General features: G+C 39.2%; 2 protein-coding genes across 2 annotated transcripts in view; both read left to right on the top strand.

Moving 5' to 3' along the window:
• Positions 1–194: 194 nt before the first annotated feature.
• On the top strand, positions 195–1,279 carry LOC132795727 (arylalkylamine N-acetyltransferase-like 2). Its single transcript, XM_060806598.1, has one exon. The coding sequence runs from the start codon at positions 271–273 to the stop codon at positions 922–924; it is 654 nt and encodes a 217-aa protein (XP_060662581.1). The 5' UTR covers positions 195–270; the 3' UTR covers positions 925–1,279.
• A 1,745-nt stretch (positions 1,280–3,024) lies between these two features.
• LOC132796022 (mucin-5AC) overlaps positions 3,025–17,730 on the top strand; it is a 29,637-nt gene continuing 14,931 nt past the window's right edge. The window contains exons 1-2 of the mRNA XM_060807032.1: positions 3,025–3,066; positions 3,529–3,843. Coding sequence (XP_060663015.1) covers positions 3,730–3,843 — 114 coding nt within the window. The 5' untranslated portion in view covers positions 3,025–3,066; positions 3,529–3,729. The remainder of the gene's footprint in view (positions 3,067–3,528; positions 3,844–17,730) is intronic.

The following is a 17,730-nucleotide window of genomic DNA, read 5'->3' as shown; positions in this document are numbered from 1 at the left end:
ACAATAAACGTCTACGAATTGCAATTATTGATATTATTTTTTGGTAACATTTAAAATGTAACGACAATCACGTCATAATTAGTATCGTTTTTGCTTGTCGATATTTTTAATTGCCTATCGATAATACAAAAATGAATGTAAGTATTTTTAGTATTTCGATTTCTCACATGTGTTACGCTAATTGAATTTTAAAGATTTGGCCACACTAAGATGTAGTCTGTGCATTTTCGCGATCAGCTGTGAAAGTCGAATAAGCAATACGTTTTTGTGATGAGTTCTATTTTACCGTTTGACGATGTTGAGTTTAAAGTTGTCACCGCCGAAGACAGCGAGCGTCTCATGCAGTTTCTGCATGTGCATTATTATCGCGAAGAGCCGCTAACTATCGGCTGCCCGCCCCCGGAACCTGACGCCGAAGACGAGGCCTTCCTGTTGTCCAATGTGCCGCATGGCACCTGCCTGATGGCATTGTGTGGCGAACGTATTGTTGGCGCCGCCGTTGCCGGTCCCAAGATGCCGGACGAGGCCGAGCATCAGTTCGAAGAGGCAGCACGCCTGACGGGCACCAAATGGGGTCGCATTTTGGGCTTCCTGGCGATTGTTGAACGCGATGCGAACGTTTTCCAGCGCTTTAACGTGCCCAAGGCATTGCATCTGCATGCTCTGGGCGTCGACGCAACGCTGCGTGGCCGTCGTATCGGTGAGCGAATCGTGTCTGCCCTGGGCAGCCGTGGACGCGAACTCGGTTATCCGGTGCTGACCACCGACTGCACCAGCGTCTACTCGGCACGTCTCATGGAGCGTCTGAACTTTCAATTGCTCAACACACTGCCCTACACAAGTTACGTGGATGCCGCGGGTGTGCAACTCATCAAGCCGCCTGCCCCACACGAGCAAGTGAAAACCTACGTGCTGCGATTGTAGCGTGGTCACATTTCCATACATACTGTTATCGATAAAGTGTGTTATCAGCTTATCGCAGATATTAGTAAAACTGATTAGTTATTACACGACTGATAATGTAATTAATAATACTTACACATGATCTTGATATCTTTATGTGGCATTTATGAGCTCGACTTTTTTTGTGGAGTGAATTTATGGATATTTCAATATGCATTTACAACTTACGATCAACTCTAAATAAAATGACAATTGGACTTTAAAGTAATATGGATACTTGGAGTCATTATTTCTTCTTTTTATAAGCTAAATATATGGATATTTCAATAAGAAATTTCGACTTCAAACTTGCAAGTCGTTTATAACGTACTACGGATAATTACTTCGTTCAAAAAGTACCATCAACATTAAAAAAAATGTAAGTACACCACTCTTTTTAAATATATATATTAAATTCCTTTTAATATACTATCACAAATGTGCCGTTTCCTTTTATTATTTCACGGCCAAGAAATAATTTGGTTGGTTAATATTCCAGTCCGGTTAAAAGAAGTAACCGAATGAGAAAAGAGTCCAAGAGGGATGTTGGTGTAATAGAGTTGTCCGCTAAAGAAGAGATGTATAAAAAAAACCCCAAAAAATATTATAAATCCTGTTGAAAAATACAATACTTAGTTTACTGATGTGACATGAAGTTTTATTGCGAATATCAATTGAACATATAAAAAAAAAAATTCTTGAGAGTAATGTTGAGCAATAAGTAAGCTAGAAAGAAAAACAGAAGCCTTCAATAAGCTGCGTTGAGAAGTATGCTATGATTTTCTAAATCGACTTGCAATTTCTGTTTGACTGGGTCCAAATTAAATGAATGAATGCTTATGCAGTAGATATTTCGAAGAATATATTTAAAATTACTTTTTTTTTGTTGAATAATTAAACACGAAAATGAATTTTGAAAAGCTGTCAATGTAGTGATGTAGTTAATAGCTAAATACCACGTTTCACTTTCTTCTCTTCGTCTCTTTTGCTCTGAATATTTGCATCGCAGTCTCGCTCGCATATTTGGCTATTTATGCTGAGCTGTGCTGTGTGCACTGATTAGGATAATGTATTCCTTGTGTCATGGGGGCAGCGACAAATGTAATCCGCAAAGTGAACTACCATCAGAGCGACGTGGCAGGAAGGAAGTGGCACTGGCTGTGACTGTAGTTGTAGCTGTAGCTGTGGCTGTGGCTGTGGCACTAAAAGTGCCAATGCGACTCGGATGGGGCCATCATGGGGTAGGGATTATGCAAGTGAAGCTTGTGGAAGTGAAATCGAGCGCGTGAAGTTTAAGTGGCGACCATTGTCCATCGAAAATGGTTGTAATTGGAGCAAAGTTTGATGGACTCCTGAGAGGGTAGAGAGGGAGGGAAATGCGCTAGGGGTTTGTCCAAGGTCAGGCGAATGGGCGAAAAGAACTAACCGAAAGTGTCCAAACAAATCAACTAAAACTAAAGAAATGCTGCACAATAAAAGCATTAACTTTCGAGAGTGTGCGTGTGTGTGTGTGTGTGTGTGTGTCGGTGTCTCTGCCGCTGTCTGTGTGCGTGTGTATGAGTGTGTCCTTGAGCATTTTGTGCCAAATGCATAGGCAGTGCTTGTTGGCTGCAGAGGGGTGTGGCGAGAGACGGAAGCAGTAGCAGTACCAGCAGTAGCAGCCATGGCACCAACAACAACGACAACGACAACAACAACAGCGACAAGAAGAGCGGGCAGCAAAGCTTAACACACACTTCAAGCGCTAAGCGAGCCACAGTCACGTACATTTTATAAACTTCATGGCACGCCAGGCCCTTTGTCTGTCTATCTCGCTCTCGCTTCCACTCGCAATCACATTCTAGCTCTGTCAGTCGCCTCGTCTCGTCTCGTCTGTTCGCTTCGTTCGTTCGTTCGTTATTGCTTCTTCGCCTCGTTCGTTCGCCTGACACACTCGCACACACACTCAGCTTGTGTGCACTTTGTCTCGCTTGCGCTCGTCCGTATGCTGCACTGTTAGTGGCGAATTTGCCGCAAAGCTTTCGCTTTCGCCGCAAATCCTCGTAACGTTGTCACTGGCGCCATTCAAAAGCAGCTGCCATCGTCGCCGAGACGCCAGAACAATTCGTGCCGCGTGCGCGTTCGGTTCGTTTCGTTAAACAGTGGCTTCATTAGCTGCTGCTGCTGCTGTTGCTGTTCACTGAAGTCGCTGGTGTTGTTGCTACTGCTGCTTCTGCTGATTCTGTTGGCTTTTGTGCTCTTCTCGCAATTGCGAAATACATGGCGCCAGTTTTGTTATTCCTCCACTGCCTGTCTGTGTGTCTGTGTGTGTGTGTGTGTTACAGAGTGTTTGTGTGTGTGTGTGTGTTCGTTTCAGTGAAAGTAAACAAGCCGCATGGGCGCCGGCAATTCGACAAGGCACAAAAAACCATCTAACTCCACTGAGTAGCAACAACAAGAACAACAACAACAGCGACGACAACAGCAACAACGGCAGCAAGTGAAAACCCAGCAAAGAAAAACTCGGGAATCCAGATTGGAATCCATTCATTCATTTCATTGAAATTCGTCCTCGTTTATCAGTACTGTTTTTGTTGTTTTTTGTAGTGCAAATCGCTGGCAATTCACAATAAACGCCAACCACAAACTCGCAAAATAAAAAATACAAAAAAGAATACGAAAAAGAATTACACCGAAAACAAACAACAACCAAACACAAAACCATACAAAAATCCAAATAAAAATACGGTAAAAAACGAGAGAGAAATACAAAAACAACTACAAAAAGAAGAAGGAAATAAACTGATAATGCTGCGAGAGGTGCAACAAAGACGTACCGCTGTCAACTACAGCCGGCTCTGGGTGTTGCCCCTGTTGGGCCTATGCATCGCCAGCTTTGGTCTCCGCTGCGATGCACGTGCGGTAAGTGGCCCATTGTGGTCGTCGATGTTGTTGTTCTCGGTTTGCCCTTTACTCTTTTTGCCGCGGGGGCATGCCTCACGAACATTACTACACATGCCACACATTCCGTCCACATGCCGCGCGCACGAGCTCAACTCTTGGCTCGTGGCCACATTCAGCGCTATCCGTTAAACTCTAACAACACAAACACAATCGCAATAACAATCGCGATTACTTCATTTCGCGCAAAGTCATCGACATCGATAGTGAAGTAAATACGGAGAGCGTTTGTCAGTGAAGCGTTGAAGAATGTCGCACAAAGAGGAATTGCTAAATTAAGTGCTCTCAAGAGAGGAAATGCAGTTTGGCTTGGAGCTCCAACCTCAACAGTTTTCATTTATTTTTCTTCTTTTTCTTCGACTAAAGTCTTAAAGTCTTAGACAATAAAAAACGAAGCTTTTCAAACAATAATCTAAAATAAATTTTAAATGATTTATAAAAGAATCTTACAAAAAAAAATATTAAATGCAGTTTGGTTTTAATCGCCAACCTCAACAGTATTTTCTTTCTGCATTCCTTTTGTTCAACTTTTTGTTATCTATAAAAATTAACGAAAAGCTTTTCAAATAATAATATAAAATAAATTAAAAATAATTTATAGAAGAATCTTACAAAAAAAAGAGTATTAAATGCAATTTGATTTTAAGCGCCAACCTCAACAGTTTTTTAATTTTCTTCTTTTTCTTCGATGGCTAGTTGTCTACAAAAAATAAACGAAATACCTTAAGTCTCAGATAATATTGAACAAAGCTTTTAAAATAATGATATAAAATAAATTGAAACTTTATCTAGTTTATAAAAGAATGTTGCAAACAAAAAGTAAAAGTTAAAAGTTAAGTAAGATATTTAGTCTTATGAGAAACATACATATGTATATAGATATATACCATATATGTGTTATAATATGTATGTTTCAGTTACGCATTTTGGAAACTTACCCAATAAACTTGGTGTAAAGCTCTCACATTAATGTAGCTGTCAATTAATGAAATTGGGAACACATATCGAAGAGCGTCTCGGAAACTTAACATGTAATATGCTCATCCCCCCCTCAGCAAATGGCAATGACACTGACAAGCCCAATGACAGGCCCTTTTTGCTGTTTTGTGTAATAAACCCGAGAGAGAAGCGGAGATAAAGGGAAGTAACAACAGCTTGGGGAACCTTTGCAGAAAGCATATTCTAGACGAGTCTAGATTTAGTTGTGACACGAATATTCTATGCGACGACGATGCTACCAATCAAATGTCCTTGGAACTGGAACAGTTTTAATACTTTTTTTTCGTTCGTTTTCTTTTTTTTTTTTTGCTTGTCGTTTTGCGTTGAGTATTTGTGAAAGTTCTTGATGGCGAGTGATGGACTGGTTTCGGGGTCAGTGAATAGAGCGATTTAAGCGTTACTCACCAGCAAAAATTGTTTTTCATGGCTGGCGCCAATGTTGGGTGTGTGTGTGTGTGTGTCCAGTGTCCTCCGTCCTGTGTCCTGTGTCCGGTGGGCGTAGGCCACCAACGATGACGATGATGATGATGTTGTTGATGGTGCTCCTCTGCTGCTGGCAGCACTTCGAATTGCCCAATTTATATGCGCAAACTGGCGACTCTTTCTCTGACTCTGACTCTCTTTGTGTGTCTCTCTCGCTCTCTGTTTGTGTGTCTGTGTGTGTGTGTTTTGGAAGTAAATCAAAAACGTGAACTCTTGGCTAGCCAAGCCAAAAAGGTTTTTCTTCTGCTCGTTTTTCGTTCTCGTTTGTGGGGGCAGCTAAAGCGGCGTCAATACGTCGCCTTCTCCGTCGCTGTTTCCATTGCTGTGTCGTCTGCCAAAGCAATTCGCCCAGTCTAAATGCCAGATCCTTGCCTGGTTGACTTGTTTTGCTTGCTGCGAGAGTTTATCCTTTCAACTGGACCTCGTCCCGATCCGTCCGTCCCATCAACCGTCTACCAGTGCCATTTTTCTTCCGTTTGTTTTGCTCTACCTCTTGTTGTTCCTGTTGTTCCCGCTACTGCTGCTGCTGTGGTTGTTGCTGCTGCTGCTGTTGTTGCTGTTGCTGTTGCTGTCCACCCGCCCGTAAGCACGCTGCGAAATGAATAATTTCTGGGAATTTACTAGAAAATTTTATTCATATAAATCACAAATTAAATAAGTTTTTACGACGTTGTTCAGCGGTTGCAAGCCACTACAAAACTTATTTGTGTTCTCATTCCCCCGTGTTGTAGACTCATTGTTGTTGTTGTTGTTGTTGTTGCTATTGCTGTTGTTGTGGTTCCTTCATGTTGCCGGAGCCTAAAGGACTAGCTGGGTTTGCCTTGCGGTGCCATTTTATATGTATCGCCGTCGTTGCCGCCGCCGTCGACGTCGCCGTTGCCTCTCCACCGCTCACCCCGCTCATCAGTTTGCTATTCCCTTGCCGCACTGTTTCCCCTTTCCCCTCTGCCCGTTGCCCCGTCTCACAGCCTTTTGGCATTTGCCCTTTTTTTATGGTCGTGTAATTTTTTGTTGGGCTTTTTATTTATGCTTATTATCGTGATTGCTTTTACCCGTAGCGAGAGCCATAGCCATAGTCGCCGCAGGAGTTGCCTCTACAGCATTACGCACTTACACACACACACACACAAACACATACCTTTTTTTTGCACTCGGGGCAGTTCCAGCAGTTGCTCTAATTCAATCAACAATACTTTTTTGTTCACGACAGGAATAGATTCAAGTTTACTTAGATTAAAAAGATTCAAAAAATACTTTTGCCAAAAAATTGCAAAGTAAATACACGCATATTTGAATGAAATTTCAATGCTGTTTACTATGTAATAATACTTTTGCTAAAAAATTGCAATGTAAACTTACATTCTGAATACAAATTAAAAATTAATATTAAATTAATATAAATTTTCTAATTTTCAAATTACTATAGGAAATTACTGTGACTATTTGCTATGCGATTTTGCTGAGTTAAAGATTTTTTTTTACTACTACTTTTGCTAGAAAGTTGTAATGTAAACTTACATACTGAATATAAATTAACTTTCTAGCAAAAAAATATAAATTTTCTAATTTTCAAATTACCATAGAAATTAATGTGAGTATTTGCTATGCGATTTTCTTGAGTTGAATATGTATTTTTACAAAGTTTGTGAATTATTTAAAATAAATATAGCTATTTTGCAAGCAACCCTCGTTCTTATAGTAGAGTAGACTGCCATGTTTATACTACATTCATTCACATTGCTGTGGTGCTGTGGTTGCTGCTGCTGCTTTGCTTTTTTGTGTTGGTCATTTTGCTTTTTGGTTCGTTGGTTGCCTGGGTTTGGCTTGGCTTGGTTTCCATTCTGGCTTAAGACAAAAATGTTGCCTAGTTTTTGGGGGCATGCGGCAAGCTAGTTGCAGATGCATTAATAATGCAACATTAGCAGAGCGAGAAAGAACGAGAGAGAGACAGAGAGAGGGACAACAACATTTACAAATACTACGTCTGCCGGTTGCTGTCTGCTGTCTGGTGTCTGCATCCACCTAACATAGATGCCCGTTGGCAAATGCTTTTCATTTTATTCATGGCATCCACGTGCGGGTGACACGACTGAAAGCAATTTACGATGTGGTCGCCGCAACAACATGCAATTAATCATAGCAGTTGCCCACCTACTTCATCTCCTCCTTTTCCTCCTCCTCTTACTCCCCAGCTGGCAAACACATAGTCATTGCCAAAAGAGCCACTGGCTGCTCCACTTTCACTTTCAGTTTCAGTTTTTACTAAAACACACACACACCAAGGACGCCTCGCCCAGGCGAAGGCCAGCACAGCACAGGACATGGTAGAGAGACACACGGACAACACACAATATAAAAGTAAAAAAAAACAAAAGTAAAAAAAACTACTGTCGAGTGTACTCCACTGTGAGATACCCGCTACGCATTTTGAATTGAACCAAAACTGTGCGATAATAATTTAAAAATATACGAAATTAATATACCACAACAAAATGCTTATAATATACCCAAGGTTATATTTTGGTATATTAATACTGTGTTACATTCAAAATATACCATAGAGTGCAAAATATGCCAAAGCAGCTGAGACCCGTAGCATATTTGGTATATTGATATAGTACTATATGAAAAATATACCATAGAATGCAAAACTAAACCCGTAGTAAGTAGGCGTTTTTTAAAAGTATTTTATAAGTAGCATCTACAGTAAATACATAAATACTGCAGTTAATATTGCATGTACCAAAAAATTACGGCTCAAAATTTAGTTTTCTAGCGGCGTGGCAAAAATTTAAAACAAACTCTATCTGCGTGCAAGCATTACAAGTGCTGTCGTATCTTTATTTTATCTCTATCTATTATAGTCTCTGAGATCTAGGTGATCATACGAACGAACAGACAGACGGACATATCTATTTCGTCTCGGCTGATCAAGAATATATATACAATGTAGGGTCAAAAATGCCTCCTGCCTGTTACACGCATTTCCCGTAGGCACAAAGTTATAATGCCCTTCTTCTCTATGCGGTACCGGGTATAGAAATGAAAGAGAAAATGAAGAAAAATCCAAAAAACTGGCAGTTGAAAAACCAAAGAATTCGACCTTGAGCCAGCTGCAACTATTTCGCACATCAAATCATAATTTATGGCTCCAACCAACAACAACAACAAAAAAAAGAAGAAGAAAGAATCGAGCGTATGGCAATCAAAGTGAGCCTGCAACGTGCCACCTCTCGCTCTCGTATGGCAAGTGGCAAGTGGCAAGTGGCAACTGGAAACTGGCAACTGGCGGTACGCAGTCGCCCACATAATTATCGCTTTGATTTATGGCAGCATTTTCGCAGCCAATTACTTCGCGCCCAGCTTGGCAAAAAGAATGAAAGGCAAAAACAACAACAACACATAGAAAGAGAGAAAGAGTGAGAAGAGTACGGCAAAAGCGGAAACGGAAATCGCATGGAATGTGCTGTGTGCTGTGTGCTGTGTGCTGCATGTGGCAGGCAATGTGACGCAGACCTTCCACGAAGCAAAGATCAAATATTCAACTGGCAAAAAACTAGAGGAGGCCTTCATCGCATGGCTTGCGTGCCATGCAAATCACCTTCAGAACTCACTCATCATCATCATCGCCATCATCTAAATAGCTTTCCCCCAATTACATTGTAATCCAACAATCGAGTTGCAACGTGTGTTCAAGCTGTGCAACCTTCAGCTGAAAAAAATCTAAAAGAAATACCATTACATTACATTGATGAGCTATGAAGTGCACTTTTTCTTATGGCGAAATTACAAAATATAGTTGAAGTGCTGTCAATTTAAAAAGTATTAAAACAAAGCTAAGGAGGAATTATATAGTAATTGATATACATACATATATGTATATATATGAACAAGTTATTTTCAAATTAAAACTAATTCTCAACAGTTTCGAGTTGTTTCAAGTAGGTATTATATGTCTTAATAGCGTGTAATTAATCTTTTATGAACATACATATGTAGACAACTATTCGCTTAAGTGAATTTGTGACTAGCTTCAGGTATCGCACTGACAGTAAAAAAGCTAGTTTATTAAATTTAAATAAAATAATTTTTAATAAAAGTCATCAATGTTTTAGATCTACTTGTAACTTCAGTGAAATTGCTTCAAAATAATTATCTAATTCTTAAAGTTTAAGTGAACTGCGGATCTTAGTTGCTTAGGCTGACAATCTGGTTTTTTTTTTTTTTGCACTATATGGTATAATTTGAATGTAGTACTTTATCAACATACCCAAATTGTACGTTGGTATATTTTAAGTAATTTTACCATCTATTAATTTGGTATATTTTAAAATGAATATCGCATTATTTAACTTTTATTCAAAATGGGTAGCAGGTATCTCACAGTCGAGCACACTCGACTGTAGCTTTCTTGTTATTATATATTGGAGCTGTTTATATCTTTAAAGAAAAAAATAATTTAATTAAATTTTACATTTACATCGCTACCAATATATTGAATTTGTTTATAGCTTCAGCGAATATTGAAGATGTTTTTAAGTATAACGAAATTTCTTAATAATAAGTGAATTACTTAAAGTTTACATTAGAGTATCTCCAATATATTTCATCTGTTTAAAACTTCATCAGAACAGGTTAAAAATAATTCAATAAAATTCTACTTAATTCATTCCACTTAAAATAAGCAACGCCTCCAATACATTCGTCGGAATTGCTTTAAAATAAGTAAATAAAATTCTAAATAACAGCTTCTCAAATATATTGAACCAGTTTATGACTTCAGTCGAGTTGCTTGAAGCGAACTAGTGTAAATATGTTTTTCAGGTGGCATAAATTTCATTTGTGTAGTTCAGTTGCTTGAGGCTTCTCTGCTCATGCTTAAGATTTGCACTTAGATTGAGCTGAGATTGTGCAGCATATGTACATATATATTATAGTATTCTCAGTAGACAGATGTCAGCGCATCTATTTACTATATTTATTGCCAGATAATTGTCAGGCCATTTATTTTATGGAGCATTCAATCGACTTGCAGCAGCAATGCAGTTTTGTCTTTGTCTTTGTCTTTGTCCTGGCAAGCGGTAATCAACTCAATTGCGCTCGTCCTTGTCTCCTTTGACCCGATTCGGGAGTCCCTCAGCGCCTTGCAACATTGTGCAATGCATTGTGCATTGCGTACTATATGCGTATGCGGGTGTCGCCGTCTCAGTCGCAGTCACAGTAGCAATCGCAGTCGCAGTTGGTTGATTTCCCTCCCATTTCCCACTTTCCACTTCGTCTGCGCTCGCTCCCTCTCTCTCTCTCTCTCTTTTGCAAAGCGAACGAGCTGGCACAAAGCAAATGCCCTCTACATTCCCTTTCCCTTCCCTCATCTTTTACACACACACACACACACACACACACAGAGAGCGAGTCCTTTTCCCATTTTGGCACTGCTGACGCCTTTCGGTCCGGGTGCTTTGTTTAACGCGCCGCACGCCTCGTTATGCACAAACAAAGCGTCTCGCTTCAATTTGGCAGCAAATTATAAAAGTCAGCATCTCCAGCAGCAGCAACTGAGGCAGCAGCTTTGTGCAGCACGTGCCGCTTGAAACTATCGACAACGATACATGGCGAGGCGCATTTTAAGAAGTGCTTTAAGCTCACACCGATTACCATTTCAACTCTGCGCATTTCAATTTTAGTTCTAGTTAAAAAGCAGTTGTTGCTGCCCTTTCAACTTCATTTCAATTTACGAATAATAATAGTGAAATAAATATGCAGTTAACCTTACCTAATGCTTAATTATTAAACAGTCGCAGTAAAATTTAAATTTTAGTTCTATTTTAAAAGGAAGCCCTTTCTGCCCTTTCAATTCATAGTATTTGCAAAGGCAAGTATGAAATAGAACAGAAATTATAGCTTGCAAGTGCCACAAAACTTTACGCATTTTTATTTTGAGCAAACAAAAGTAACTATGAACATTTTACAATACTTCATAGAATTATAAGCTAGCAAGTTTTCAACTGCAACTTTCTGTATATGCAAATTTGAAACTGTATTTTCAAATAATGAATGTTGGAATTTTGGTAAAAACTCGTTTACTGCTTGATGAAATGTCGTAAACTAAGTTATTTTCAAATTGTAGATTGATGAAGGTTTAATTTTTAGAAAGTAAAAAAATAATAATTATATTATAATAGTGAAAAGCACAAATATATGATAACTACGAATTATTTAAACAACAAAATAAATTCCTTTAGGTGCAACAAATTCTAACTTTGTATATATTCAATGACAAGAAAATAAATGTTGTCCCTCTGAACATAATATTTCACACATCTTTAACATTTTTCCAACATTTCTGCTAGACTGCAAAAATATAATTGACTCTCAAGGCTTACAAAAATATGCAAGTATTTGCAGCATTTAAATAAATGAATGAAGTCAGCAAACCGAACTAGTATTAATATTTTTAGTAAATTTAAAACAATTTGAGTTGAGCTCTCACAATTTATTGCGCAAATATTCAAAATAGTTCACTTGTCGAATTGATAACAATTTATGTGAAAATACAAGGAAATTAAATATTTTTACAAACACTCACAGACATACACACACAAATTTGTGTGTATTTCTTTTTTTTGAGAAAAGCTCGAAGAATAGCAGTAGAATATTATTTGGATGATGGAATGTTGTGTGTGCTATTCGCTTTTCTAATTACTTGGGGGCCAGCCGCAGACAGTGGAAAACAATGGGCAACAACAACAATCATAATAGGATGAAACGAACAAAAAATATGAAAACAGCAGCTGGTAGAGCAATGAAGGCAAATTAATTTGCGGACATTTGAGACGGCGGTCAAAGTTCAGCGCATAGAATGAATCCGGCTGACGATAATGAGCATAGGCGTAGCAGCTGTAATGAGGCTGCTCTTTTCTCCCCATCTCTCTGTGTGTGTGTGTGTGGTTGTCGATGGCAACAACCATTGATGCAATGCTGATGATGATGATGATGATGATAATGTTAATGATGCTGTTTCTGCTGTTGATGAGCGGCTGTTGGGCGATGCTGGCGTTGAAACATTATCGTTCACTTGGGCATCATTGATAACTAATGTTTGCCCATTAATCGAGGCAGTCAGCAGTCAGCAGTTGTTGTTGGTGTTGCTGGCCGTTGCCTGCCTGATTAAGCCAAGCTCATACAGCACGCAAACAACAACAACAACAACAACAACCGAATGACCGAAAACACGCTGGCCAAAAATGGCAACTGGCAGCAATTGGGCTCTAATGCGTGTTAAACTTTTTATGTTGCCCATGTCCTCTCTGCTTAATAATTGAACGATAAAGAATGTCATTAAGTAATTTGTGTATGTTCAGCCATAAAACATACACCCACCCACACACACACACACACACACACTCAGGCATACACACACGCACCCATGTGCATTAATTGTTAATTTAGTGCTCGTTTAAGTTTAATGATTCGTGGGCATGAAATTTTAAAGTTTATTGCCCAACTCTGCCTCAACAAATTACAGATGTGCGGCATTTGCAGCAAATGAAATACTTATCCCATCAACCAAGCACACACTCACACACACACCCTCGCACACACACACACACACTCAAATTCAGCCGCAGGCACAACACATTTCAAAAAGCCCTTAACCCCCCTCGAAAAATAAAACCAGTGATTCATGTTAATTAAATGTGACACAACTTTAACAACTTTTCTTTTCGGCTTCGACTTCGGCTTTGGCTCTCTTTCTGCACCCTGTAATCTCACGCTCATATCGGGTATAATGATAAGCATCTAACACATACTTAAAGTAACACTCAATGATTATGATAATTGTTTTTTATTTCACCAAGTTTAGAGATCTTTTAGATGTCCCTGCTTACTGTGCAATTTACAATTTTAGAGTTGTTTAGTTTTGTTTGGTAAAATGTAAATTTAATTTAACTGCTGTATGCGTTGTCACGTGTCGTATACTTGATTATTATCATAATGCCTCGAAAAGTATGCTACACATTTTATATAATTCAATCGAAGCTTTGTTTTACAAATCGAGAGTAGATTAGCAAACCGTTGACAGTTAACAAATGTAATAGTTTATGCCATTTAACAACTCATATATCAAATTAGTTTAACATATGTATGTAGATCTAATTAATAGCGAAGCTATTCGAAATCGATTCATCATGCAATGCAACTCCTGCTTTTATATTTTGAACCACACGGCTTACTTTAGTAAAATGTAAATTTAATTATGCTGATGTATGCGTTGACACGCGTCGCATACTTAATTATTTGCGTAGTGCCCCGAAAAGTATGCTACGGTTTATTGTATAACATTTAAACGAAAAACTAACAGTTTATTTTAAGAACCAATGCAATAGCAACACAATACCTTAAAAGTAGATCAACATTTGCATAAACACAGATAAAACCTTATGACATTTAACAACTTATATGTAGAAGAGCTTAAACATAGGTATTCAATTAATATCGAGATGTACAGAATCGTTTGAACCACACGGTTTACTTTAGCAAAATGTAAATTTAATGTAACTGCTGTATGTGCTGTCACGCTTCGTATACTTAATTATTTGCTAAGTGCCCTGAAAGGTATGCTTCACTTTTTTAGCGCAGGTTTCATTTGAAAGTAGATTAGCTTGCAGTTAATATTTGATTAAGGTTGCAGTTAGTGTCGATTCCTGTTCTGTGTAGTAATCTGTATGAACAGCTTTAACATAGATATTCAATTAATAGCGAACATCGATTCATCATCCAACTGCAACTGCTGCTGTCTTTGCGTCTCTTTTGAACTTTGAACCACACAAAATGCGGCGCCTCAGCAATTGTTTCTTAACGGCCTGCAGGTTTATCTCAATGCTCACATCATCATCCCGCTGTCCGTTAAGTTAGCGTTCGACTGCGACGATTTCGATATTGATATCGATCAATGGCCAAAAATTCGTGTAGCCGAAAGTTTTGTGCTTTTAATTAGAAATCGACTCCTCCGGCAATTCATGTGCAAGTTTTATCTCATGGCTGAGCTGAGCACACGCGGCACATTTTTGCCGTCGCACGGTGAACAGCGAATTGACGGAGCACGGGATGCGCAATCAAAGTTTGTCAACGTTGCCATAAAAGGCAAACTCCCATAGAGTGCCGTGTGGGATGCGTTTGTCGTGTGTGTGCAGAGAGACCGCACAATAAATGACATGATGATGATACTTCAATATTAAGCACATGCACATGGTTGTGTTTGTGGCTGTTCAAACTTTTCAGTTGCCAATTTAATTGAGCCAAAGTTCGGATAAGTATCAACAAAGTTCGCTCCAGTGGCGAGCACAGAAACTATTCAATTATTGTGCACAGCACAGCAATTGAAAAACCTTAAGATATTAAATGGTTTACAGCAACTTTAAAGAAGAACTTAATTGCTTTGGCTGCATTTAGTTTCCTGCTATTAATATATATTTCATTTGGCATGGAATTTCATGATGTTTTCATAAGGTATCTTTGCGGGTCTAGTTTCTAGTTTTGTTATTTTTACTGATATTTTCTTTGTGTCGGTAACAATCGCAGTCGGTGCATTTGATGTTGGGTCGGCCATTTTCGTTGGCTTCCCTGTGTGAGTGTTCAAGTTTAACTGCTCCCGTCCATCTCTCCCTCTCTCTCTCTTCTCTCTTTCTCTCAATTTCAATTAGAAACTTTAACTGCCTCTCACACCAATAGCAGAGTCTCAGATGTGTTGCTGCTGCTGCTGTTGCTGCCTTTCAAATTGTCGTCAGCAATGGCGAATGGCTTCCACTGCTGCTGCTGCTGCTTCTGTTGCTGCTGTGGCGCCTCCGTTTCTGTCTTGGGTGCAGCAGCTGCTGGCAGCGCATTGCTGTGCGTTTCTTTTACCGTTTTGCAGTCTCAACTGAGATAATAAGAGTAAGAGAGGGCTAGCGAGTAAGTGAAAGAGAGAGAGAGAGAGCAATTTAATTTCTTTTCAGCTGGCATTCGTAGCGTCTTGTGATGAAGCTGCAACGACTTGGCAATTCACCAGCAGCAGCAACCAAGTTGAATATAACTGCGGCATATATGTATACACACACACACACACACACGCATACACACACACACAAAGAGTCGCATATATATGCAGCACACTATTAGAGTAAATCACTTAAGCCGGTTGCAAAATAAGATGAAAAAATAGTAAAGAGCGTAGAAATTCGCACACTGCCAACTGTGGCCTTTTCCCTCAGATAGAGATCTCTAGATAGAGAGACACAGGCACTTGCAACAGCTTAGAATATTGTAGTATTCGAAATGACTTATGTACATAATATATGTATATAAATGTATATGTGTTGTATATACACTATACTTGTACAATATGCTTAAGTGCGACTGTTAATATTTTGCGTCTTTGCGTTGAGTGCATTATTCAGCATTGGCTCGAAAGTAGCGCAAGGCTTTGAGGATGCACACGAAATTACGTTAGTATCCTTGGGCTTAAAACGCATGTCAAACGCAGACCACCGCAAATAACTAGAGAAAGAGACACACAGAGAGAGAGAGAGAGCGAGCGAGAAAGTGAGGAAGAGACCAATTGCGAATTAGTGGTAGAAAGCCACAGCAGATGAAAAGATAACTGGCAAGTAAACTTGCTGCTTACTTGTCGTAAACTGCTTGCTTAAGCGCTTTATTTCCCATTGTGTTTTGGCGACACTTTCGCTCTTAATATGGCAAATATCAGCAGATGAAGCGAGACAGCTCGATGCGATGCGATAAACACAACAACAACTAGCTACTTTCGACGCAGAAAAGTATGCTACAAAATTGTAGGAATGTTGTGGGAAGTAGGAAACGAAAAAGAAGCAATTCCTGCATTTATCTTATTTGAGTTATAAGCTATTTTTGAAGTCACAAAAAGTATTCTTGCTTACTTTTTAGACTATTATGGAGATCTTCAAAAGAATTCTATAACAAATCAAATTAATTTTAATATAATTTTTCTTATAATTTTACAAATTCCTCAAACATTAAACAATTAACTACAACAAACTAACCTATTTGACTGCGAGATACTTTCTATGCAGCGCAAAAATGAATGATACAAAAATAAAAGAAATGTCAATGTGCAGTAAGAATCAAGGAAAAAGCAGAAACAACTTTTTTATTTAACTTATATATATTGTAAGCCACTTAAAAGCTCTAGAAAAGTATATACAAAGAATTTCAATATGTAGTTGGAAGTAAGAAAAAAGCAGAAGCACCTCTTTTATTTAACTTTAGCTAAGAGATTTAATCCCATTTTAAACAAATGCTTAAATACTTACTTGTGATTTCACAAACGCTGCGAAAACTTCAAGACAATTGACATCGATGCAGGAAAATGCAATAAGACAAAGAACACATAAACAATTGAAATTGCTAATTGCTCTTCACTTTGAGTTAAGTTAACTTTTGTGTTTTCAAAATAAACTAAAGTTCAATAAAGTGACGACGAACGAAATAATAAATAGTCATTAGCAGCCAAGCGTTCAAAGAACTTGAAGTGAAAACTTTAAGAAGCATTTCGCAAAAATGTCAAATGCATGCCAAAAGGATGCAAAAGGCGCCTCGACTGGGTGACTGAATGACTAGATGACTGGATGACATTCAAGTTGTCTTCAATTTTAATAAATTTTCGGATGCATGTAGCAAGCGCGACAGTTGACAGCTACATGAGAACGCGGAGACGATGATGGAGATGCTGGCTGGCGAAGCAGACGGAGACGGAGACAGAGACAGAGGCGGAAAAGAAAAAGGACAAGAAGCAACGCTTCGGTGTCGACATCGACAGCGATGTGGCGTCACTTTGTCCACAATGCTGCACGCTTGACGCAGGCAACAATGTTGCCACATTTGCTGTTGCTGTTACTGTTACTGTTGCTGGCTGCCGCTATTGTTGCCACAAACTGTTACAGTTAGAGCTGCGTTGCGTTGCGCTGCGCCACGCTCTTCTGCTTGCGTCTTCTCTCTATGTGGAGAGGGGGTCACGCCAAGGACAATGCAGCGCCTGTAAGTCTCTGTGTGTGCGTGTGTGTGTGTGTGTCTGCTTGCGGGCGTCGCTTTATTTATAAGTCGTGACACGCCCATTCTATTGGGCAACCAACGATGCCCACCCATGTGCTCATTTCACACATAGATATTTTTGTACATTTTTCTCTATCTCTCTCGAAGCGTCAGCGCTATTTATCATTTGGGGTCAGATCTGACGCTCCCTTCCCTTCCTTTTCTTTCTCCCTCCTCTAGCCTCCTGCCGCCCTCTCAAACATTTTACCTGACTGTCAGAGAGACTATCAGGCTGTCATGCCACCCCCCCGCTTGTCACTC

The sequence above is a fragment of the Drosophila nasuta genome, chromosome X (assembly GCF_023558535.2).
Source record: "Drosophila nasuta strain 15112-1781.00 chromosome X, ASM2355853v1, whole genome shotgun sequence".
Taxonomy (NCBI): Eukaryota; Metazoa; Arthropoda; class Insecta; order Diptera; family Drosophilidae; genus Drosophila; species Drosophila nasuta.
This window is presented reverse-complemented; position numbering and strand designations above follow the sequence as displayed.

What these genes read in the sequence shown, in the direction of transcription:
- LOC132795727 (XM_060806598.1), top strand. Translation starts at nt 271, where the DNA reads ATGAGTTCTATTTTACCGTTTGACGATGTTGAGTTTAAAGTTGTCACC.